The sequence below is a fragment of the Onychostoma macrolepis genome, chromosome 03 (assembly GCF_012432095.1).
Source record: "Onychostoma macrolepis isolate SWU-2019 chromosome 03, ASM1243209v1, whole genome shotgun sequence".
Taxonomy (NCBI): Eukaryota; Metazoa; Chordata; class Actinopteri; order Cypriniformes; family Cyprinidae; genus Onychostoma; species Onychostoma macrolepis.
In genome coordinates, this window is record NC_081157.1 from 55,762,624 (window position 1) to 55,788,737 (window position 26,114).

The window sequence follows — 26,114 nt, forward strand, 5'->3', positions numbered from 1 at the left end:
TGATCTATTCAAGTGTTTTTGTTTAATATTTTGTTTTACCCAATAAAAACTGTGATTTAGAGATTGAGTTGAAGTCATTTTCTTCACAGTTGAAATATTTTATCATGTAATTTAAAATGTATTGAGCACCACATAAAATCAACAAATCAGGTCAGGTACAGGTTTCCAAAAAAAAAAAAAAAAAAAAACATTGTAACTTAAGAGTTGGAGTGGTTTGAAAGATGATTTTGCATATTAGCACATTAACTTTATCCAGAGGAATTAATAAAGAAATATAAATGGGGCCCAGTTCCGACCCACTGTGGTCCCACAAAATCCCCATATATGGGCCATTTGTGGGTTCAGAGTGGCCACCCATTTGGGACCCATAAGGGTTCTGTATGTGGCCCACCTTGGCCCCATTTATTAAGAACCCATTTGGGACCCATGTGGGCCCATATAATGAAAATCTACATGGGCCCCACTTAGAGCCCACTATGGACCCATCATGTGCCCCTATGGGCTAACAGACATGGGGCCCAAGTGGAGCCGATGGACAAAATTGTACGGGTCCCAAGTGGCAGCCCATCAAAAACCCACATGGGGCCCACGTGGAAATGTTGGCTGGGTATGGAGACTAAAAAAAAAAAATAAAAAATAAACACGGAACGGCTTGGTAAAGTAGCTAACTGCTAAACGCTAGACAATACTCTGCGATCTGAGTGGGTATTATATAATGTGTTTAATAGCTCTCAGGTGAGCATGTGATTGATGACAGCTGTGTGATCAGTGCAATGGATGATGGGAAATGCAGTCCAGTGTGATGTGTGGTGTGAGAGTCAATATGATGGAGAGGCGACCTCTTGTGGCAGTCGGACGGAAAACCATGAACCGGATTCGTGACAGAGCTACAATCGCAAACCTCTCAGCAGCACGGCAGACAGGAACTGGAAGAGTGTCACACCCTTGTATTGGTTGTATACAAAACGTATTGGTATACAAAATGTATTGGTTATACTACAATCACAAAATAAAAGGGCAGCAGTTTCTTAAACAAAACTCAGATATTTACAGATAGATTAATTGAACCTGTCACTCATATCTTTTAAGTTGTTGCTCTTGTTATAACGTCATAAGCCACATGATAATGTCAACATGGCAGATGATGTCCGGATCGCATTCGTAGCCTGCGTTCCAATGTGCACACTATCCATGCTAAATTCTATGTGATATTAGTCATTTTCAATACTGTTTAGGGCAGATAGGGACGTAGGGATACTTAACGAGAGTTGACTCTTGGGTATGTACTCTTTTAGTGCTCGATAAGTTAGTACTAGTACCAACCCACCAAGTTTGCAGTTTCGAACACAGCCTCTTGCCATGTGGTGCAGACGTCTCTCTTCCTGAGTCGCTCTGTGCTTTTCATAATAAAAGTCTCCACGCAAACAGTCTCAAACTGACTTTTCTGTTAGTTACAGAAATGATAATAAAAAATGAAAAATGGCTCAATAATGGGAAATTAATGATGTGCCAGTTAAACAGAGAATATTTAGTCTAAACCAGGGGTGGCGAACGTCGGTCCTGGAGAGCCGCAGACCTGCAGAGCTTTGCTTAACACATCTAAAACAAGCTAATCAAGGTCTGAAGGGTTACTAGGAAGCTACAGGCAGGTGAGTTTTTATTAGAGTTGGAGCTGAACTCTGCTGGACTGTGTCTCTCCAGGACCAGAGTTCGCTACCCCTGGTCTAAACTCAGAGGATCTCGAGCAGTTTCTGAAAATGACATTCAAAAGGAAACAGCATTTGTATTTATTTATTTTTGTTGTTCATATACTTATGATGGCAACACTGAATTTTATTCATAAAATGGGAATTTTGCTAAATGTATTGGGATATGATTTACATATTTCAGATTTCCACAGATAAAATGTGCCATTTTAAAATTGATTCTTTAGCATGGTCAGATCACATCAGCGATTTTCTGCTGCTACAAACAGTATAAGTGGTAAGATTCTCAGAGAACTATTTGTACCATAACACCAGAAAAATGGCAAGAGTGTTTGAGTGAAGGTGGTTTTGAATGTGTGTAGATGTGTGTTAGTTACAGGATCAGAGAATGACACCATTCCTTTGTCATAATTCAGCTTAACTCGCACTTTCTCGAGATCTTGTTTAACAGGAAAACCAGGGCATTTTAACAGTTGGTACTTATCATGCTGCACACTCCAGACATTAGTGTTAAAGAAATCACGTCCCTTCCTCTGGTTTGATGCTGTGGTTACTCCAACAGTCCAGCCTGGACTCTCTTTAACCTCCACATCCCAGCAGTGTGTTCCTGAGTTAAAACCCTCTGCACCCAGAATACAGGAATAGAAGTCAAATCTCTCTGTATTATCATAAAGAGGTTGTTTATTCCCTCTCCATTTCACACTGGTCAGATCATCAGACAGAACAAGATATTGATGAGCCGTGTTTGGATCCAGAATCACAGGAGCTGATGAGACACAATCAACAGATGATGTTATTCTGATGTTCAAATAATGATCAAGAGTGAACCCAACACAGATTATTATGAATTATGACACTCATCCTGTTGATCAAACACATCAGACATTTTCCTCTCATCACTGTTAATGTTTATATAATAAATATGTGCTTTAGACATGTTAGATTTCCATCCCATGTTGACAGAAACTGATATTGACAAAAACAATCAAACTGAACTCTGCTGTATCACTGTAACTGCAAATATAATGTGGACCAAAGTTGTCGATTTGTTATGACTTATTTTGGTGTAGTATGTCATTTTGTTATTCAGACAAAGGGCCAGATTTACTGAAAAGGGAAAATTAGCGTTAAAGTGCAATTCGATAAACGTGCCAATGGGAGTGGAAATTTCTGCACTTGATTTACTGACAAGGCGCACACACATAGATCACAGTTGCAACATCAAATTTTATTGTCATAATGACCAACGCAATCTACCAAGAGCAGTGCAAAATAGCACCTGCTTTAAGACATTCTTTTTGGGGGCATTAAATAATGCTTCAAATACCAGTAAATTGACAAACGCAAATCTTGGTAAATCTCGTTGCATGATTCATTTAAATTCTCTACTCCCATAAATTTAGCATTTAAAAGGGAAAGTTTTACAAATGCATATGCAATAAGGTCAGCCGCAAAACTAACTGTCCACACCTTTTCAGCGCTAATATTTCACTGTGTGTCTTTAGAAAATCCTGACAGTAGTTTTTTAACACCAAAAGAGGGTTTGCCTTGGCGCAAGCTGTTAGTAAATCTGGCCCCTAAAATGTCTAAATCTTTAAATATCCCCCATCTCTCATTTCTAGTGTGTCTGCAAATCTTCTGCAGACTCACTGTTCTGGACGATGTCCTGCATCTTCCTCCAGACTCTGAAGGGCAGGTTGCCCAAGTAACGTGGCACATGAATCAAAGCTCCAGAAGGCGTCTGTGGATCCGGCTGTGATGAGATCTGGACTCTGGAAGAACATTCAGGATCAGAACCGCAGTGGCTTTGGATCAGAAGCAGAGAGACCAGAGACACCAGAAGATCACTCACCTTTCCATTGAGACTGGAAACTCCTGCAGAACAAACACACCATTTATCATCAACAACTCAATCAATCAATCAATCAATCAATCATCTGAAATCAGACCTTCAGAAAGCAGACGTCACTGGCTTTCATCATCTCCTCCATGTCTTTGATTGTGTGTGAAAGAGCTGAGATGTGTCTGTTCATCTCCTCCAGCTTCTCCTTCATCATCTGCTTCTTCTGCTCCTCTTCCTCTCTCAGTGCAGTGATTGTAGCTTCTTCTTCATCTCTGAGAAACTGATGAAGCTTCTCAAACTGCTGTTTAATCTGATGCTCTGTGTGCTCAGCTTGAGACTGAAATCAAACCACAGTCACTTTAATCAACACACATCAACACAATCACATCCTTCATATCTGACATAAGTCAGATACCGACATATAAAAGATCCAGAAGCAGATTGATGATCGTCATTTACACAAATAATCAACTGTAGTCCATTACAGTAAATATATCAGATCATGTATATAGTGATCTACAACTGTAATGAAAATAACTCATGATTCTGTTTCCTCACCTTGATGTGTTGAACTGTTTTCTCAAACTCTCCTTTCAGTTTTTCATTGTGTTTAAGTTTCTCCTGTAATGATTTCAGTGCTGTATTGAGCTCCTCCTAGAATTGAACAAAAAATACATTGAACCAGATTACAGTGAAGACAAGAATAGAAAACGATACAGTGATATAATCATATTGTGAAAAAGTATTTGCCCCATCCTGATTTCTTCTGTTTTCTGTACATCTCTTACTAAATTGATTCATAAATGAAAACCTACCATAAAAGAAATGCAACCTGAATAAACACAAAATACAGTTTGTAAATAGCAATTCAGTTTACTGAAGCAAAAAAGTTATTCACTAACAACTGGGTCTGCGTGAACATGTATTTGCCCCTGTAGTTACTGATTTCCCAAATCTATGGCCGTTTACACCTGATATTAAGATGTGTTTTGTTTGACACATTCCTGTTTACACCTGGGCCCGTATTCACAAAAGATTTTATCTTATCACTAAGAGTTCTCCTAAATAGCAGTAAAAGTTTTTAGCTAAGAGTTTTCTCTTAAAACCTATCCACAAAGCTGCTGAGACAAACTTTTATTAAGGAATAGAGAGAAGTCTTAAGCTAAACGTAAATAGGGGGTTGACCTTGTTGCTATGGATGATGTCAGCATGTTTACTAACCATGCACACAGTGATTGGCTGATAGGGAGGGTCTCTGTCAGAGATTTATTCATAAAAATATTGTAGGGCATGATATTATGTTGCCATATCCAAATAAAAGTTTAAAAAATAATGTTAATTGCCACATTCAAATGAAGATTTTAACATGCAGGCTAAGTGTCACTAATTAAAGTGTAACAAATATATGTTCAGCTAATTGTCAGTCTCTACATGTATGCTTCTTGTAGCAGATGTGCATATAAACTGCCTTTTAATTAACAGAGTAGAATAACCATGGCTGATAGTAAGACATGCAAACGTAAAAGAAAACCAAACTGGATGCAAGAACAGCTGTTACTTCTTGTCCAACTGGTTCATTAAAAGGATATAATCAAAGGACTGATTTTGGAACCCCGAGGACACCACACACTATAGGAGCAAAACGGGTAAATCTAGGATTTTTTCCCCCTCATGTTTGTGGTCTCTCACATTTTGAAGATCTTATAAGATTTTAAAAAATGCTGCAAAAAAACTATTTTTAAGATTTTCTCCTAAATTGGCAAGTTAGGAGCTACTTTTAGCCTTAAGATGTTTTGTGAATACGGGCCCAGATGTTTTAATCTGTCTCTTCTAGCTGTGTGAATGCATTCGACCCAGATGAGGATCTAAATGCGTTTTTGACTACCTGTGGAAGTGGTCGAAAGTGGACAAGCTCAAAATGTTTTACACCCTGTTTACACCTATATTTTGCATCGTCCAATTGTGATCTAATCGACCAAAATTCAGCTTAATACCAGGTGTAAACAGGGCCAATGAAACTGCATTCATAATGGGGTTCAGCTGAACTAAATGGAACCAATCCAGATTACTACAACCCTGATTAATCAAATCAACACTTAAATAAGATGTTTTCAACAGCATGAAGTAGAAAAAGTTGTTTGCCTCACCTTGTATGATGAAACTGCTTCACTGATGGGTCTGAATGTGTGATTGATGTGTTTCTGCGAATCTCTGCACACTAAACACACCGGCTGTTTGTCCTCCAGACAGAAGAGTTTGAGTTTCTCTCTGTGTAAACTGCAGATCTCCTGAGATCCTGATGAACAAACCTCATTTCTCTCCTTCAGGAACGACTCACACAAGTTTTTTAACACTAGATTACATGGAGGTTCCTCTTTTGAGGATCTTCTCCTGCAGACGGGACACTCCTGAGTTTTCTTGATTCTCCAGAACTGTTGAAGACACACTTTACAGACACTGTGACTACATGATAAAACAACAGGAGTCTTGAAGATTTCACAGCAAACCGGACAAGAAAACACTTCTGTAGATAAGGAATCCATTTTTACTGTTTGAGCTTCAGCAATTTAAATTATACTTTTTGGTTTAAAAAAAATGAATCCCCGGAAAAGTCACAAAGATCTGCTGTCTCTTCAGAAACAAATGACTCAAAAATACTTCTTGACAGTGTTTATCTTAGTTGCTTTTTGTCGAGACAAAGTCAGTATGACAGAAAGGAGAAATAAGTCAGTTTCTTCCTGGAAAGTGTTATAAGAGGGCAAAGTTTCTGATCACCTCTGGGTGTGTTCAACAGGTCAGACAGGAACGTCAAGATTTCTTCCGGTAAAATGTATTCTAAATGAACTTGCATAAAATCATTAAATATAATATAATGCTGTAAAACCTTGGATCAAAAGAACAATACACAAATGTTAACAATAAAAACCTCAAAACCCTTATACTGTATGTGTTTTATTTATTGCTCTGTATATGTCTCCAGTAAGTTTCTCCAGTGTCTGTCATTATCAAATCTTTAAGTCAAGTCACTTTTATTTATATAGTGCTTTTTACAGTAGATTGTTTCAAAGCAGCTTTACAGTTGTGTAAGACCTGAAATGATAATGCAACAAAACAAACTTTCTAAAGTGTTTAATGGGTGGGCAGTGCCATGTGGCGTGGATATATGTGTCCGGACAATTTTGTGAGCAGTGCGAGCAAATTTCTGATATGAATCCCATTTTAGACAGCCTTTCCCCAGTGTAGTGTGTTCTATGAAGAGTCTTATACTGTATGAGCTGAAGGTTGATGTTTTTAGTCATGGAATAAATATTTTTACAAATTTGAGTCCAGGAATCGGTATCAGGAGCAATAGAAAGGTCTTCTTCCCATTTGATTATTGGTAAAGTTATGGTTTTATTTGAATTTCTTATAATTTTGTATATTTTGTAAAGTGATTTTTTCAGGGATGATATACAGTATTAACTAAATCTACTACTGTGGAAGGAAGGTGAAGATTGATGGTTCTGCTGTTGATTTTAGATGAAACGGCTGATTTGAGTTTGTGATTTGGTGATATTTCCACCAGGCTGTCAGAGCCGAAGCTAATGTCAAGGCTTTGAAGCATAGGTGGTGTTTAATGGACTGACTGAGAAATGGGATGTCTGATATGTGCAAGTTTTCGCGGAGTGATTGTTCTATATCTAGCTATATGATGTCTGACTGAGTGGGGTGAGTCCATTTATATATGAATTGGAGTTGGTTTGCGAGTGAGTAATGGTAAATATGTGGGGCTTCTAAGCCTCCTAAAGATTTGGGTTTTTGTAAAGTGATTGATTTTATTTGTGGTGGTTTATTTTTCCAGTAGAATCGGGTGATGATGGAGTCTAGAGATTTGAACCAAGTGAGAGTTGGGTTGGGATCATTGAGAATAGGTAGTTTATTTTAGGGAGTACTGTCATTTTAATTATAGCTATCCTGCCCTGGATGGAAAGTGGTCAATTGTGCCAGCGGTGAATGTTGTCTTCTAATGTTTTCAGTAAAGGAGTGAAGTTGAGTCCAGTCAGCTCTGACAGCCTGGAGGAAACCTTAACGCCTAAATAAGTGATGTGACCTGTGCATAGAGGAATGGGTGATATCTGGGCGGCCACATCCCATTTAGTTTGATGTAGTGGAAGAATTGAGGATTTATTCCAATTTATTGCATAATCTGAGATTGTAGAGTATGAATCAATGATTTTAGATATTTCTTGCAGAGATGATTGAGGATTTTGCAAAAAAGAGTAAAATGTCATCAGCATATAAACTAATCTTATATTGTGCTTGGCAGAATTCCGTGTAATGTTCACGGGCTTAATTAACCCCGAATCTGTGGTGGTATCACGGAATCGCCGAAAATTCCGTGATGTGCTCACAGAAAAAATTCTGAATGCTTTACTTGTTTCCCAAAGCAATAAGGCTGATGACTTTGGAGAGTCATTTATTTCTAGGAAAGATGTCCACTCTCTTTTAAGATAACTGTCAAACTCTGGGTCTTTAAAGTCAGCATGAAACAGAAGTAGCGATTGTCTTTTTTTCTCTACTGTGACGTCTATCCGAGTGAAACGGAATCTGACATGAGGGGGCGGGACTTGATTTCATCCTTCGAGAATTGATTGGATCATTGGAAGTTGGGGCATTGCTAACAAAATGGAGGCAGATCTGAATGCCAGTTTGCAGTTAGTTGTGGGGGGATTTCTCTCCACTGGATTCACCGCTGACACCCTAGTATGAAGAATTATTTATTTATTTATTAAGGATGACAGCGACGAGGATGATCAATGGCACAAAAGATGCCTAACAGCGCGCGCGTGAGAGAGAGAGAGATACTGCCTGAATGACTGAGCGCGTCCTCCATCAGGTTAAGTCATATTCATAAAAAAATAAATAGTTTGCAATGTCCTAAGAGTAATGTTGTGGTAATATCCTTTCAACTTTTAAGGGTAGTGTACTCCCCCATGGCTCGCGTTAACTGGTCAATGCATTTATTTCTATAAAGTGAAGCATCAGCTTCAGCTTTACCCCCTGTCGTTTATCCCAGCGTTTACCCCTTACGTCACTGGCTCCGCCCTTGCGCCATCGCATGTGACCGGAAGAGAAGATGAGTCGTTTTGAGGGGGAGGGGAGGTTAACATTTTTGATTAAAGATTACAAAGGCACATGAATTTTAAAAAAAATAATGAAGTGCACGGATACTACAGTATTCCACAAAAAAATAAGAATTTTCAATTTTGATTTCATGCCGACTTTAAGGAGAGATGTGTTAAAGCGCCATCTACTGGTGTGTTTATGTAAATTAGTTGGATTCCATATGAATGTTACTGGAGCGTGGTCACTGGTGCTGATGGGGTGGATTTTGTATTCAGAGATATTTGGTATGATCGAGTTACTAGTTAGGAAGAAGTCGATGCGGGAGTAGCTATGCTGAACCAGCAAGTAATATGTGTATCGCCAAGGCCAAAGTCTCTCATGAACTGTATTATTGTGTCAGTGGATTGCCAGTGTCGTTTATTTCTTGTGGATCTGTCAAGTGATGGGTCAATTACGATGTTATAATCGCCTCCTGTAATTACCGGGCAGTTGGAGAAATTTGAAATGGAGGGGAAAAAAAGTGTAAAAAAAAAGAAGGGTCGTAAATGTTGGCAATTGTTACCGGGTTATTGTTAATTGATATGTTTATGATAATAAAGCGTCCTTCTGGGTCTGAAATAGTTGTATTATGAACAAATTTTTTGATAGATACATTCTCCTCTTTGTTTTGAATTATAAGTGGCTGAAAGTGAATTGTGCTGATCTTAGGGTGTTTTGTTTTGAATCTGGAAGGTGTGTTGCTTGTAGTAAACATATAGATTATCCAAATAGTTGAGAACTTTATTTATTTATTTATATTTTTTGTCTGAGAGCTAACACCACGGATTTTCCAGGTTATGAATTTGATTTGCATGTTGAGCTAATATTTCTATACTGACATGTATAATGCATGCCAAACATCAAATACAAAACAGAAAGACATAATAACACTAGACAAACCTAGGCATTTGCAACAAAACACGCAATAAAACAAAAAAACAACACAGAGTTTGTAAAGCAAAACATGGGTGACTGGGGTGCATACTTATATAGTGCAGTGAGACATAGGTGCATTATGTTATAGATGCTAGAAGGGGGAGGGGGTCAAGGGTGATATAATATGACTGGGATTATATTGTTGAGGGGTGGTGCTAATAGAGCCAGGGGGTAATGCCCTTGTCTTTGAATAGCTGTCCATCAATGTACAATTTGTCTACTATGAGTATTGCTCTTTTGCCTTCTTTTATCATTTGCTTTGTCACGACCTCCCCGTCTAGGGTTAGGAATGTCGATGACAAATAAAACAATTAATTTTATGCATGTCCCTTCTCCTGTCCCAACTCACAAACAAATACTACCAACAACGAAATAGTGTCAAAAGTAAGCTTTTATTGACACAAATATGAATAGCAGGAAGCGTGAATCTTCAGAAGGGTTCAGGCCAAAATAACAAACAAAAATGGTTCTAACTAAAAGAGAAATAAATGTAACTTACCTAACAAAATAAAAATCCCAAAGAAAGTACAAAAGTCTTTCCTTACTCCCTATCTGACCATAAACAAGAGAAAACTACTCAGGAAAAATAAATGGCAACCTCCTCCCTACGGCTTCCAAAAATAATGAATTAAACATTAACAAATGTCATAATCAGCAGCGGTCTAAATAAACAAAACATATAAATAGAATATAATACAAAGATAAACTCATACCAAAGTAACAAGACAAATGTCCTCATAACTCAACAGTGAAAACTGGCCACACAGGCTTAACTCACTCAAAAGAACAACACACTAACATTTAGAACTCCAACAAAAATCTAAATGTCTGGGGCAGGAGATGAGGGACAAACGACAACGGAGCTCTACGACATGTGCACCAGAAGCTCTCCTGCATTGCCGTCTTTCCCAGTAAACACTCCCGCTCTCATCAACGTAATCTGCCGCAGCTGAACCCAATCAAGCCTACTCAGAAGGAGAGGGAGAGATAGAACAAAAGAGAGACAACGAACTGCACAACAACAATTCACAACATTAAAAATAAATATAAATGAATAATAAAGAAATGACACATTACGTCCAGAGACGTAACAGCTTGCAGATGGGGATTAGCTGTTTACGTCTATGGTTGATTTCTTGTGGAAACTGGTCGTTAAGTCTGTAGTGAGTGTCCTTTAACTGCCTGCCCTGTCGATGAACCAGTTATTTTTGTTTAAAATGTTTTAATTTGACACTGATTGGGTGGGGTCGGTGGAGTTGTTGAAAGTATTTGTGCAATACTTCTATTAAGGCTACTCTGGCGTCCAGTCCGGATAGTTTTTTGTCTATGGATGTAAGTATGTCGCTTACCTCGGGACAGCACGGGGGGTGTGGGGATGTGGGTGAAGGAGGAGAGTTGGATGAAGCAGGTGAGCCCGATGTGCGTGGCTTTTTGGCTTTTTGAGAGCGTCCCATGATGCAGAGTCTATTGTAGCATTCGTCGATGTAGTCTTCTAGGTGATCCAGGTCCGAATTGTAATCCAGTTTATGGTATTTGTGGTAGGTAAAATGAATGGGGAAAAAAAGGGAAAGGAAAGGGGAAAATTTGTTGACGTCTAGCAGCAATGTGCCGCTATGTTGAATCGCTCACCTGTCTCGCGAGAGTTTAGCATTAACAGTGCCATCACAGTGCACAATCTACTATGTTAATATAATTAAAAATGCAGTTAAAAAACCCTTCATGTGTTGTATCTTGTGTTTTTGGATTACAGATCATGGATAATGGATAACAGATAATGTCCTGGAAAATTACTAGTACCTTTTCCATTTTTCCTTACAGTGTACCAACTGATCAACAATCACGGGTACAAGCTACCAACAAAGTGCATCATAAATGAACAATTAGTAAATTAGTACATTATTATAATTATTAAATTAAACAATTGCAAATAGCAGCTAACTTAATTTACGTGATGTGTGCACTACTAGGCATCTTTGGTTTTCTCTTGTTTGTATAATTTAAATGGTAAATGTTCCTTTTTATCATTTGAGTCACTTATCAAAAGTTGCTAAAAGTTGCCAAATAAATTATAAAAATAGCTAAATTTGTTCCTAGGTGCTTTTGGAAGAAAACGTTGATAAGGTCAGGGGCGGATTAAGGGGGTCAGGGGCCCCTAGGCTGCTCTTTGTGTGAGGCCCCTTAATCATTTATTTAGTGTTAGTTTAAACTAATACTAATAAACTATTTAGTTATTTAAACTGTGGTGGGTGCACATTGGTTCCTCTAGTGGGTTCCGGGGGTATGCCCCTCATAAGAAAATTTTGTTCATTTTAAAATTAAATGCATAAATCTGGTGCATTTTTAAAGCAGAATCAAGTGACTAGATCAATGAAGAAATATGTGCTCCTAGGTAGTAATTTATTTATTGGTTGCATAGATGTGAATGTGATGGTAGGGAACAATTTACACTATATAAACTCTTATAAAAGCTAAGAATGCCGTTCTGTCAAGAGCAGGGAGTGATTTTTCTTCTCGTCTTTTGTTGTTTGATTATCATTGATGTCGACACTTAACTCAAGACACAAGACGAGACACGAGATTTTTACACATTTTAAAAAAAATTCTAATGACCAAACACATGACTGGAAAAACTAATTTAAGTAATCCTCTGGTAATAAATGTCATTTCAGTTCTACTTTCTGAGTATGAATCATCATATGCAGTAAAAGACAACAACACTCAAGCACTGTAAAAGGTTTTGCCACAAACTCAGCTGACTGGCTTCTCTCCTGTATGATTTCATGAGTGTCTTCAGACTTCAGAACTGTATGAATTATGAGCTTCTAGAACCTTTGAACTCCTAACTGAGCGCCTTTTCACAAACTGAACATAAATAAAACAGTATAAATAACAAAATAATAAACAACACACTTTCTTAGTCATATGAAGTGCAAACAATAAGTGCAGTCATATTAGGCTAATCTCTCAATACTATTCAAAATGCAAATAGAGACCTTTTCTTTTTTTTCAAGCTTGATACAGAGCTATAGACAACTACACAACCTATTATAGACTACATACTAATAACAGTCTAATCTGTTATGTAGCCTAATTTGCGCACATCAGGGAGTCGCTCTCAAAACGCGGGGTATTAAAATCTCTTTTGAATGCGCGTGTGCGTGTTTTACTTTCGGTTTCGGTTTAACGATCGCGCGAGCTCTCGGCGGTGCGGAGCGCGCATTCAACAATACGATACAAGTCAAGTCAAGTCACCTTTATTTATATAGCGCTTTTATACTGAAACTATACTGTAAAAAGCACTGTCTTTCGGATGAGACGTTAAACCGAGGTCCTGACTCTCTGTGGTCATTAAAAATCCCATGACACTCATTGTAAGAGTAGGGGTGTAACCCCGGTGTCCTGGCCAAATTCCCTCCACTGGCCCTTGTCTATCATGGCTTCCCAATGATCTCCATCCACTTGATTGGCTCTATGACACTCTCTCCTCTCCACCTGTAGCTGGTGTGTGGTGAGCGCACTGGCGCCGTTGTCCTGTGGCTGCCGTCGCATCATCCAAGTGGATGCTGCACACTGGTGGTGGTTGAGGAGAGACCCCCCACATGATTGTAAAGCGCTTTGGGTGTATTGCAATACACAATAAAGCGCTATATAAATGCCTCATTCATTCATTCATTCATTCATAAGATTAAACACTCAATTTTCAGTTAAAGGCATTTCATTATTGAATTCAGAGATGTCATTGTCTAGCTCAGTTTAGTTTAAATAGTATCTGTGCAATCAAATCGGCGATAATCGCTAGAAATTAAGTGTCCCCAACTGAGCAAGCCAGAGGCGACAGCGGCAAGGAACCAAAACTCCCTCTGTGACAGAATGGAGAAAAAAACCTTGGGAGAAACCAGGCTCAGTCGGGGGCCAGTTCTCCTCTGGCCAGATACAAGACAATACAATACATTACTTTTGTCAGACGCTTTGCAACAAATCCTCCTTTGATGTTACTTATAGGCCAATGGGGGTCTTTTTTGTTTGCGCTTAAGTAAATAAAAATAATTAAATAAAAAATAAAAATAGTCCGTCCAATGCACACGTGGGGCCCCTAGACTGCAGCCTAGGCAAGCCTGAGTGTAATCCGCGCCTGGATAGGGTGGACTAAAAAGTTACTAAATTAAGCAGCAGAACTGGTAAACTGGCAACACTGAAGACATCTGTTGTTGTTGCAGTCGCTGCTGTTTTGATGACACAGTGCTGCCACCTTCTGGAACAACTGATTAGTCAATGTGTGACCTCTGCTTACAAAATGCACTCGGAGTGTGAGTCCAACCACCCCAACTTTATTTTTGTCTTTCAGCAGATTTTTTTTTTTTTTTCGTATATGGACAGTTACTTTTAAGCAGCAATCGATGTCAATAAAGCGTCCTTAAACTGTAGCTTGTAGGCAAGATGATTTAAAGATGGCTACTACTTTTAATAGCTCCATTAAGCCTTTAGCCCAAAAGAGCGCACATTTATAAAGATAATGATAAATTATCATATGTTCACGCATCATTTCTTTACAGAGGATGATTCTGTATTATATTAATGTTAAATTAAATTATGTGATCTCTCTCGTCTCACTGCCATGGCACACAGTGGGGCAGAAATGTCATCAAATTGATTTAAAATAATAAAAATAGCCATTTAATGAGTTTCTGTTTTTATAGCATATGCCTATGATATAGGAGTTACCCTATCACATAAACAAGAGTCCTGTTTTGCCGAATATCTGCACGAGCGCAAATGTACAATGAGCAACAAGTTACTGAGTAACTTTCAGACACAAAAATCAGTTTTGCTCTTTCAAAAAGAAAACAGAACAAACAGCAGAACCGCTGAGTCTCCGAGCAACACGGTGTTTTGTTTCTCAGCGTTACATGGACCGTAATGATCCAATCAGGCTGTAAGTACAGTCGTTTGTGAGGCTAAAAGAATTAGCACTTTAAACGAATCGGTTGATTTCATCTCACTCATGAAGACAGTCACTTGCTGCCACCTACTGCCGGTTGTAGCTTCATATTTAAAAATGTACCTTATTTCATTTTTTCAATCATTTAATAATTCTACATTAAAATGTCAGGTAACACTTTATTTTAGGATATCTTACTAGTTGCTTATTAGCATGCATATTACTAGAGTATTAGCCATTTATTAGTAGTAATTAAGCACATATTAATGCCTTATTCTACAAGATCATATTCTACATCCCTAATCCTACCCAATATCTAAACTTAACAACTACCTTACTAGCTATTAATAAGCAGCAAATTAGGAATTTATTGAGGAAAAAGTCGTATTTAATAGTGAGTAAGTGTTCCCTATTCTAAAGTGTTACCAAATGGTATATTTAAACTAGTGCTGTCAAATGATTAATCGTCATTAATCACATCCAAAATAAAAGTATTTGTTTATATAATACATGTGTGTGTACTGTGCACATTTATTACTTATATATAAATACACACACATGCATGTATATATTTTAGAAAATATGTTATGTTTATATATTAAATATATTTATATATAAATTAAATTATATGAATATAAACATATACAAGTAAATACACATAAATATGTGTATTTATATATACATAATAAATATACACAGTACATACACATATATTATGTAAGCAAAACGTATTTATTTTGGATGCGATTAATCATTTGACACTAATTTAAACTCGACACAATTCATGCAAAATCCATCTATGGATTTTGTTGATAATCTTTCATTTGATGTTTTGCTCAGTGTTATTTCGGGATTTTGATCTCTCAAATGAGAACTGAGAACACCTTCTGTTTATTGTATTATGATGACTATTTAATATTACATCTAAGCTTTGACTAGGCTAGACATGTTGCATATTAATTGTACTATATTATGAACCACAAAGAACCACAATTGAACCACAAATCATATCTTAATGTTTGTGTATTTTGTGTCACTCCATAATGATGTTTTATTTGAGGACATTTGTAGTGGATAGGTATAGGGCCCAAACATGACCTCAAGCCCAGGGGCCCCCGGCCCCCAAAGTCCTGGCCTGACTGTGCATTTAGAATGACATACCTGGCAATGTCAATGAATATTGTTTATGCAAGGCAAGTCAGTCTGAGACAAAAATAAATTCTCGCTTTACTTTTTAATAATGTGTGGGTTTGCCATCGCTGGTTTCACCTGTTTTATGCAGACAAACACCATATTAACGCGACATATTTGTGTGAAGGCGAAAGACTTGTTTCATTTTACAGGTTTCTGTCCCAGTCTTTAATTTTCAGCTGAGTCAGGGGATGAAAAGGGAAACTGAAGCATACCGTACACCATTATGAAACTTAAATATGCTATTGAAACAAGACAGACTGAAATTGAAACGTTTCATTCCTCGAGCGGATCCTCAGCCAAAACAAAAGATGAGAGCTGATTTCCTCCTGAAGCTGCGGGTTTGTCGTCAGCTTTAATGTGAAGAGCATCAGAAGAAAGAGATTGAGATAAAACACTTGATGAGACATCTACATTAATGAATCTTCTTCTTAAGTTTTGTCCACACTGAGCTCTTTGAAGATGCTAGGTGAATACATTCAATGCTGTTTTCCTGTCATAGAGTGGACTGAAAATGGACGTATTTGGAAAAGACGAAGCACGTTTATTCATGTGACATGATACACTATAAAAAATGCTTTTCTTACTTAGATTTTTTGTCTTGTTTCCAGCCAAAATAGCAAAAAATTCTTAAATCAAGAAGGATTTTCTAGACAAGTAAAAAATATTGTCTTGTCTTCAGAAAAAAACTAGTCAAATTTAAGTGAGTTTTTTTGCTTAGAACAAGCTAAATAATCTTATTTCAAACAGCAAACAAGATAATTGTGCTTATTTTTTTTTTGATTGTGCTATGATTTTACACTATGATTTAATATCTAATTATATTTTCATCATTGCTCTGGTCTGAATAGGCCTGCTGCTCAATTTAAATGATTTGTTGTGGAGTGACGGGAAGTGAAATAGCATATGAATATGAATATGAATATTGTTCAACCATGCAGTGAGATTTGATGACGTTATCAGAGCTCGCCATACCTTGGCTTGTGAAACTGAGCTAGACAATGACATCTCTGAATTCAATAATGAAATGCCTTTAACTGAAAATTGAGTGTTTAATCTTATCATCATACATTACTGACACTCTGTCCTCCAATCTGATACTGTTAAGTGCTTTGAAACAATCTGTATTGTTAAAAGCGCTATATAAATATAGGTGACTTGACCTGTGGTGAATTGATGCCACTGGTTTCAGGATGTCAGTAGATTTGTTGCTAAGTGCCTTTTAGGGACAAAGTGCCAAAGAAACGGGGTCTGAAATGTCCCCAGGTTGGCAGCACTGTGCAGTATCATCTCAGTGAGCATTTACGCACGAGCAGTAAAACGATTTAAGCATTTCCCTGACATTTCAGTGAGGATGATAAACGAAAGCAACGTATCCAGATTAATGTGGATGAGAGGAACGAGTCAAAGAACTTACAAAGAAGATCTATTAAAAGTCCAAATATGAAGGTGAAATTTTCAAACTGTGGAATATTTCTGGGGGACAAAAGTCAAACAAAAACATTTGAAAGTTAAATCTTTTAATTGATACATAGTCTGCATTAGTTTTGATGATTCCCTGCAGGAATCTGAGCAGTTCAGCAGCTCTGTCCAGTCAATGAGGAGCATCAGATCTGACCTTCACCGGCGTCTCATCATCAGATTCAGGATCCCTGAGAGAAACACAGATTCATTCAATGAGTCTGAGCTGAAGATTCAAACATCATACGTCTGTTTGATCATGTGATTCAGTCAAACTCACTTCAAGACTTTCTTTCTGTTTGATTCACTCTCCTGTTTTCTGGATCATTATGCTGACAGACTCTCGGTGCTGCCTTCTGAAAACAGATGCAACATTTACATACTGTTAGTCTTGGATTCTAACAATCATAATTTAACAAGTAAATCAAACAATTCAATAGTCGTCACTCACCTGAAGATCTTTTTACGCAGTAAGAAACAGATCAAAACCAGAAGAACAATGAAGATCAGGACAGAAATCCACCACCACTGATCTATGCAAGAGATGCAAGAGAAAATCAGCTGATCGACTGAACGATGAATCAATGAAATCAGCTGATCAGTAAACATGATTAATCTATATTGGAAATCAAATCCACAGGAGTTTAAAGATCTGAATGTTGTACCTGAGAGCTGGAGAGATGCTTCATTCAGATCACAAATACGAGTCAATATGAGAGAAAAGATTGAAAGTGGATTGAGTGTGAATCAGATCTGCAGTGTTTTATTAGTGAATAATCAGACGTTTATCAGCTGAAACTCACCTGAGTTTGGAGTCGCTGCAGTTTGATTCCTCGCTGAAAAACACATTCACAATCATCATGATTCACTTGAAGATTCACAGAAGATTCAGTTCAACACAGAGTTTGATCTCAATCAGGACACACTGATGTGTTTTACTGAAGCGTTTCTCTCACCTCTGAAGATGGTCTCCAGTCTGAACTGTGCTGACAGAAATATTCATTAGAGCAGCATTAATAGTGTTCATGAAGGATTAAATATAAAAACAGATAAACATGATGTTGAGTGAGAAATCATTTACTCCTGAAGTAGTGCAGTGGATCTCATGATGAAGTTCATTCACACAGTGAGACGTGACGAGACGATCAGATGAGACAGAAATAACAGGATCAATCAGTTTCTGAGGATCTGATGGGTCTGCTATCAGACGATCATCCTGAACAAAGCATTATTAAGAGTTTAATTGTGAATAACAGTATAGTTTGAGGACAGAAACCCTGTGTGTGTGTATAATGGTGTGGTTTGAGGACAGAAACACACTCTCACCTGTGAGTACCAGAGCGGTTCACAGTCAGACTGATGGACGTGAATGAATCTATCAGCAGGAACTCTGAACTCAAACCCGTCTGTGATCTGAATCTCTGAACACGTCACATTCACGCTGCTCTCCATCATCCAACACTGACAGAGAGAGGAACTTTAAATAATTGCACAGCTGTTTACTTAAAATATGCATTTAAGAATGAGCGAAAATGCACAGTAAACAACTTTTAAAGGGAAAAAAAAGCATAAGACTAATATAGAAGGTTGAAAATAGGGGTGTGCGATATACAGTATATCGTCTGTGATAATATCATAATTGTGGTTTTAATGAGGTGTGATTTGACATTATTGATCCATATCCAGATCCTATCCTCCCTATACGCAAAGTACGCAAGCTGCGTAGGGACCCCGAAACACCAGGGGCCCCTCTTGCTCTCAAAGATGATTTAATTTTAGTTTAATTTTTGAATTTGGCCAGTCGTTATGAAAACATGAATGATCATTTCTTTGCGCTGTCGCCCTTTCTACATGAAAATCAGTCAAAGCATGTAACGTGAATGTCTCTTGCTCCAGACAAAAAAAATTCAAACAGTTGAAAGCATACCGAGCCGCGGAAGACACACTGTTTCTCAAGTGCACTGGCTATATTGCAAAAACCAAGCCAAACATACCTACAGAGTGCACACATACAGTTCTTGATGAAGTCTAGTGCACATTAGAGTGCGCTTTCACTGCATGCTTCAGTCTATTAAAATATATTTAGAATGTTCATAAAATTCAAGATATGGGGGCAGAAAATGTATATTTATATCATTTCATATAGTTAATAAAGTTCAATATATCACACGAAGAGTGCCATTTTTTTTTTCTAAAAAAATGACCATGATTACAATTGTGATTGATTTCATACAACTGTTAAGTTAATATTAAGAGACTTGCATTTTAGACACCATATTGCCCGTTTTTGCTCTATTTCGCCAACAAAAATAATTCCAAACACAGCCACAGCACTATTTTGCGTCTCTGAGCAACAACACGGTGATTCGTTCCTGAATGAATCAACTGTTTAAATGATTCGGTTGAGTTGCAATGACTCACTTATTAACAGTGACTTGCTGCCACCTACTGGCAGTTTTAATTTCATATTTAAAGTATCTTTTGAGTTTTAAACAATTTCAAATATCAGTATTATATCAGTATCATTATTGATAAAATCCCAGAAAATATCAAGATATCTTTCTTTTTTTTTTTTGTCAATATCATACACTCCTAGTTGAAAACGGGTCTGTTTTTCAAAGATAGATCACGTGACTTCAGAAGAATATAAATGGCATAATGACTGGTTACCGTGGTCAGTTTGATCCAGAGCAGCACCCTGTGACGACAAACACAGCCCTGAACCTCAGCGGAGAACCAGATGAGTCCTCTGCAATCTTCAGTCCAGCTTCAGCTGCCCTGCCTCCACATGCTGGAGCGATGCATCCTGACTGAAATCAGATTAGATAAGATGGGGACACCAGCCTTTATTACATGACTCTGAGTGATTTAACACATTCCTGCAGGCGGACAAATTATGAATTGAGTCATTCAGTTAACAGTGCAATATTCAACCTCATCAACAGACCTACAGAGATGAGTGATCAAAACTTCATTGCAAGCCATAAAATCTATTAAAAGCCCAAGCATCAAAGTAAAATATTCAAACTGTGGAGTTCTTCTGACAAACAAAAATAACCACTGTATATAATAAACATTTCATACCTGAAGCAGATCAGACGAGCATGATACAGAATGAAATTACTTCTGGAAACAGCTCAGTTAAAGACGATAGGAAACCACTAACTACACCCACAACTGATTCTAAAGATTTCATTGGTCATGTCAAGAGTCAGTCAATCAGTCTGTCAATCGATTTCAAAATATTTCTTCAAACGCAGAATACACTAGTTTTAAGACAATATTTCTGCTTTCTGAAAACACTACAGTAACAGAAGCACATCCAGGTTACTTTTACTAAAGCAACTCATGCTCACTGAGCAAAATCCTCCAGACTACATTAGAAATGAACTCCTACCGCATGTGCAAATATATCAGAAGAGGAACTAAAAACAAACTGTGTTTAATACAGATGAACAAAAAAAAAAAAACCGAATCTGTCAGACTGAAAGTGTTTCACTCGCAGTAGTTTTCAGAGATTGTTCTGCGCATGCTGGAAATACTGAACATATGATCTACTGTTGAACTACAGGAATCACTCACCTGTTTTCTGAATCCTCACGCTGACAGATGAACCGTGCTTTCCTCTGAAAACATCTGATTATATATTATATGAGCTTCAGACACTTGAGATCCTGTAATGAGGTAAATGTGACTGATGACATGAGCTCTTGACTGAACTGAGATCAGTTTCACCTGAAGATCCTTTTACTCAGCAAGAAACAGAGAAATGCCAAAACAATGATGAAAACTGATCTACACAAAATTAATGTGTTTAATGTGTATAATCTCACTGTAAACCCTAAAGACTGTCGTAGCCTGTAGAAAATTAGTTCACTCAGAGTCTGGCACTGACCAGAAAGAAATCACTCAGATGTTCATCAAAATATCTTCTTTTGTGATTCATAGAGGAATGATTTTCCGCTGGGGATTCTCCTGATTGTCACTCAAAAAAAAAAACACATAAAGAAGAAACAGTCTTGCTGGATGTATTCTGCAAAACAGAGTCTGAACGTCATTCTTCATGTTCTCAGTGTCTCCAGAACTGCACACAAGTCCTCTGTAAACAGGAAAGGGTTCATGACTCAGAGACAAAGTGTCATGCCGTTCTGAATGATCAGTTACAGACAGGCTTCTCAGTCTGGTGAAGAACAGCATAATTTTGAGCAGTAGGCATGGTAACAGTCAGTAGTAACAGTTCATCTGAGGTTTCTCCCTGAACTCACATGTTCTGTTGTGGTTTCCTGTGCTTCTGACTCTGCAAAATCACCTGTCTTCCTATGGCTGCTTTCTCTGCTCTTGGCCTCCTTTATGTTGGTTCTCTCTCAGAGAACTACAGCCAACAGGATTCCAGCTAAAACTCTCAAGTGAAATGACCACAGTGATGAAAAGCAATGCTTCATGTTGTGACTCTTCTGCTAAACTCTAGTATATTTTTATGTTCTGTTTGAGTGACCTTTTGATCTTCTGTTTGAACTGCTTCACTTTCATCAAACATTTTATTTATAAAGTGACTCCTGAATGCATTATTTGAACACATTCAACTACAGTATTCTCAGCATTCTGACCAGCCATTCACTTCAGCTCAATTCAATTCAGATGTATTTCTATAGCACTTTTCACAGTATGTATGGCATCATGAGGTCGAAACAGAAAAGCAGAATAAATAGTGTAGCTGCTGTTCACAACATTAAGCAATATGATCATGAGCATTTGATCTGATATAACTGGACAACAACCATCTTCACGAGCTCATGGAAGAGGAATATATTTATATTCTTTATTAAATCATATAATATAATATACTGTCTATATTGATCATAACTATACAATTATGCAGAGACAGACTTCATCAGCATGAGTTTGCAAAAAGCATTGTGGTTCAATAAACTGTCCTTATATTTTATAATTCAGCATTAAATGAATTCAATGCAAAGTCAAAGTATAAAAAAAAGGTTCAATCAACTCTAAGTTGATTTCAGAGTTAAGCTGAGATGGGAAACTGTGGGTTTTGGGTTTCAGAGCAGCTGAACTGAGTTCAATCCAATCTTGACTTGAGTTTAGCGCTTGCACCACGACTATGAAGAAAGAAGAAAAAAGAAAAGAAAAAAAACAGCTAAACACGAAGTATGAAAAGATAACCCAATCAGGTAACGCTTTAAGCATAAAAGGTTCATGGGTTTAATAGGCTACATGACTTTACAAACATTTGACATATTCAATAAATATTATTCAGTGTCTATTTCAATGCGCAGCAGCTTTTTCCACATAGTCTAAAGCTCTTTTCACATAATTAAATGTTATCTAATGCAAACTGTTGCATTTTTTTTATAGAGTAATGAAATTAACATTTGACATCTACTCAGTCAACCGCAAGAAGGCTTGCAAAATAATGAAGAACAGATGAAGAGGAGAAGGCCACAATACCAAGTACTGAAGAATATTAAAATCAAAAAGGAAAAATAATAACTGTTGCTTTTGTGTTTGTAGGAAATAAAGATGAGCAATTAAATTTAACAGCTGTGATGGTGTCACGCCCCTGGACTGTTTTGTTGTGTTTTTGCTCCCCATGTGTTCTGTTACCCAGTTCTTCCCCTGTCTGATTGTTAATTTGATTCCAGGTGTGTATTTTTAGTTCCCTCGTTATCCTGTCTTTATAAGCCCCAGTCCATTCAGTTCATGTTTGTCAGTCTTTGAATGTCTTCCCTGCCTGTGACCTGTGTTCCCTGTTGGATTAAAGACTCTAGTTTGTGCAAATTCCTCGTTCCCTCGCTCCCCGTGAAGTGTGACAGATGGTGGTTACAGCATATATCTCCAGCTACTCTTCCATACTGTAATCAGCTTTATATTCGATGGGTTTGTGTTCAGAAAACTACATAGAATTTCTCAGGAAGAGCGTGAGAGCGAGGCACACTTTCCTTGCCGCTCTGCATACAGCAGATGTTACATAGAAAAATACCATTTAAAAACGCTACCGCTCAAATTAATATGCATGTAGTGAACAAATCTAACATTGATATTTGCACTCAAGAGATCTCGAATATTAGATCAGCACACCAGAGGCTCTTCAAAGCTCTTCACACCTCTCTGTTCCTCTGTGCTCCAAGCGTCACGCACCTGACTGTTCTTGGTTTACAGAAGAAAACACCCACGCTTTCGTGTGTGTGTGTGTGTGTGTGTGTGTGTGTGTGTGTTTGTGTGGGCGGGTGTTCACTTGTGGTTTTATGGGGCACACTTTTAAAATTCATCTCAACTTTCAGTAATCATTCAGTCATTTTTCATCATGTCATGTATCACTGCAATCTCTAGAAGTAATCTATAACAACTCAAATTAATGTTTCATTTATTTGACAAATAATTTTGTCAAAAATTACTCATCATTTACTTTTATTTTATATTTTAATTTTTTTTTGGGGGGGGGGGGCAGCCATGATTGCACTGTATAAGTGACCCTGGACCACAAAACCTGTCATAAGGGTCAACTTTCTGAAACTGAGATTAATACATGAATGAATAAGCTTTCCATTGATGTATGGTTTGTTAGGATAGGACGATGTTTGGCTGAGACAACTATTTGAAAATCTGGAATCTGAGGGTGCAAAAAAATCTAAATATTGAGAAAATCGCCTTTAAAGTTGTCCAAATGAAGTTCTTAGCAATGCATATTACTAATAGGCGGCTGCATATATGAAAAAAAAAACACCTAACCCTAAAAAAATTCTAACAAAAGGTTTCTCAGCTGTTTTTTGTAGTATTAGGTGTCCTTAATAACATACTAAAAGTTTACCAAAGTTTGACCACTAGAAAGGTGTAATTTTCAAGATGGTGTCCAAGATGGGCAGGAAGCCCTTAAAATATCCTAACTCCTTCATTATTTGACCTAGCCAAATAATCTTGGTGTCTAACCCCATGTTTTCTGGGTCTATGAATCCACTGGACTTGTCTAAATTGAACTGACATGATTACATACACTACAGGTGCAGCTCAATAAATTAGAATGTCGTGGAAAAGTTAGTTTATTTCAGTAATTCAACTCAAATTGTGAAACTCGTGTATTAAATAAATTCAATGTCAACACAGACTGAAGTAGTTTAAGTCTTTGCTTCTTTTAATTGTAATGATTTTGGCTCACATTTAACAAAAACCCACCAATTCACTATCTCAACAAATTAGAATATGGTGACATGCCAATCAGCTAATCAACTCAAAACACCTGCAAAGGTTTCCTGAGCCTTCAAAATAGTCTCTCAGTTTGGTTCACTAGGCTACACAATCATGGGGAAGACTGCTGATCTGACAGTTGACACCCTTCACAAGGAGGGTAAGCCACAAACATTCATTGCCAAAGAAGCCGGCTGTTCACAGAGTGCTGTATCCAAGCATGTTAACAGAAAGTTGAGTGGAAGGAAAAAGTGTGGAAGAAAAAGATGCACAACCAACCGAGAGAACCACAGCCTTATGAGGATTCTCAAGCAAAATCCATTCAAGAATTTGGGTGAACTTCACAAGGAATGGACTGAGGCTGGGGTCAAGGCATCAAGAGCCACCACACACAGGCGTGTCGAGGAATTTGGCTACAGTTGTCGTATTCCTCTTGTTAAGCCACTCCTGAACCACAGACAACATCAGAGGCGTCTTACCTGGGCTAAGGAGAAGAACTACTAGACTGTTGCCCAGTGGTCCAAAGTCCTCTTTTCAGATGAGAGCAAGTTTTGTATTTCATTTGGAAACCAAGGTCCTAGAGTCTGGAGGAAGGGTGGAGAAGCTCATAGCCCAAGTTGCTTGAAGTCCAGTGTTAAGTTTCCACAGTCTGTGATGATTTGGGGTGCAATGTCATCTGCTGGTGTTGGTCCATTGTGTTTTTTGAAAACCAAAGTCACTGCACTCGTTTACCAATAAATTTTGGAGCACTTCATGCTTCCTTCTGCTGACCAGCTTTTTAAAGATGCTGATTTCATTTTCCAGCAGGATTTGGCACCTGCCCACACTGCCAAAAGCACCAAAAGTTGGTTAAATGACCATGGTGTTGGTGTGCTTGACTGGCCAGCAAACTCACCAGACCTGAACCCCACAGAGAATCTATGGGGTATTGTCAAGAGGAAAATGAGAAGCAAGAGACCAAAAATGCAGATGAGCTGAAGGCCACTGTCAGAGAAACCTGGGCTTCCACACCACCTCAACAGTGCCACAAACTGATCACCTCCATGCCACACCGAATTGAGGCAGTAATTAAAGCAAAAGGAGCCCCTACCAAGTATTGAGTACATATACAGTAAATGACAGAGGTGGGGGACTCGAGTCACATGACTTGACTCGAGTCTGACTCGAGTCACAAATTTAAGGACTTGTGACTTGCTTGACTAAATAAAGAAAATGACTTGACTTGACTTGGACTTGAGATCCAGTGACTTGAGACTTGACTTGACTTGACCTTCATGACTCGGCAGGACTTGACTTTATAACAACTCTAATTGTTATTATAAATCATTGCGACATAATTTGGTCAACAAAACGCAAGCCACTGAACCCGCGGCAGAAGTGATCCGAGTCTGCGCAGCTGACACTGCACGAGCGCAGGAACACCGCGCGCCAAATACACGGAGCAAGAGAAGCTCGCGATGTTTGGATTAACACTACGAAACTGTATGCATTTGCAAAGCCAGGACGTCACCACTTCATAAAGGAAAGGTATGTAAACGTGTTCGTTGGTTGAAAACCACAGTGTTTTATCGATTAGTGATATTTCTCTTGAACCCAAAATCCAAGACATGTTGTCAAAATGGCCCTAGTATGAGTTTTTATATTTATAACTTACGATATTTAGTAATATTTTCAGCGCGGCTGCCAACAGTTC

The 26,114-nt window shown here is 37.9% G+C and overlaps 1 protein-coding gene across 1 annotated transcript; it reads right to left on the reverse strand.

Annotated features, from left to right (window-relative positions):
* Positions 1-1,802: 1,802 nt before the first annotated feature.
* Positions 1,803-6,254, reverse strand: LOC131537138 (E3 ubiquitin-protein ligase TRIM35-like). Its single transcript, XM_058770407.1, has 6 exons — positions 5,697-6,254; positions 4,108-4,203; positions 3,656-3,886; positions 3,559-3,581; positions 3,357-3,478; positions 1,803-2,472 (listed from the first exon to the last, which is right to left on the reverse strand). Exons 1-6 carry the CDS (start codon positions 6,090-6,092, stop codon positions 1,949-1,951), a joined length of 1,392 nt encoding a protein of 463 aa, XP_058626390.1. The 5' UTR covers positions 6,093-6,254; the 3' UTR covers positions 1,803-1,948.
* Between the last annotated feature and the right edge of the window lie 19,860 nt (positions 6,255-26,114).

Bases quoted from the DNA above. Each gene is read 5' to 3' on its own strand.
- LOC131537138 (XM_058770407.1), bottom strand. From the start codon at position 6,092: ATGGATTCCTTATCTACAGAAGTGTTTTCTTGTCCGGTTTGCTGTGAA. The intron at 4,204-5,696 runs GTGAGGCAAACA...GTTCAATTCTAG, and splicing joins AAGCAGTTTCATCATACAAG to GAGGAGCTCAATACAGCACT. The intron at 3,479-3,558 runs GTGAGTGATCTT...ATGTTCTTCCAG, and splicing joins TTTCCAGTCTCAATGGAAAG to AGTCCAGATCTCATCACAGC.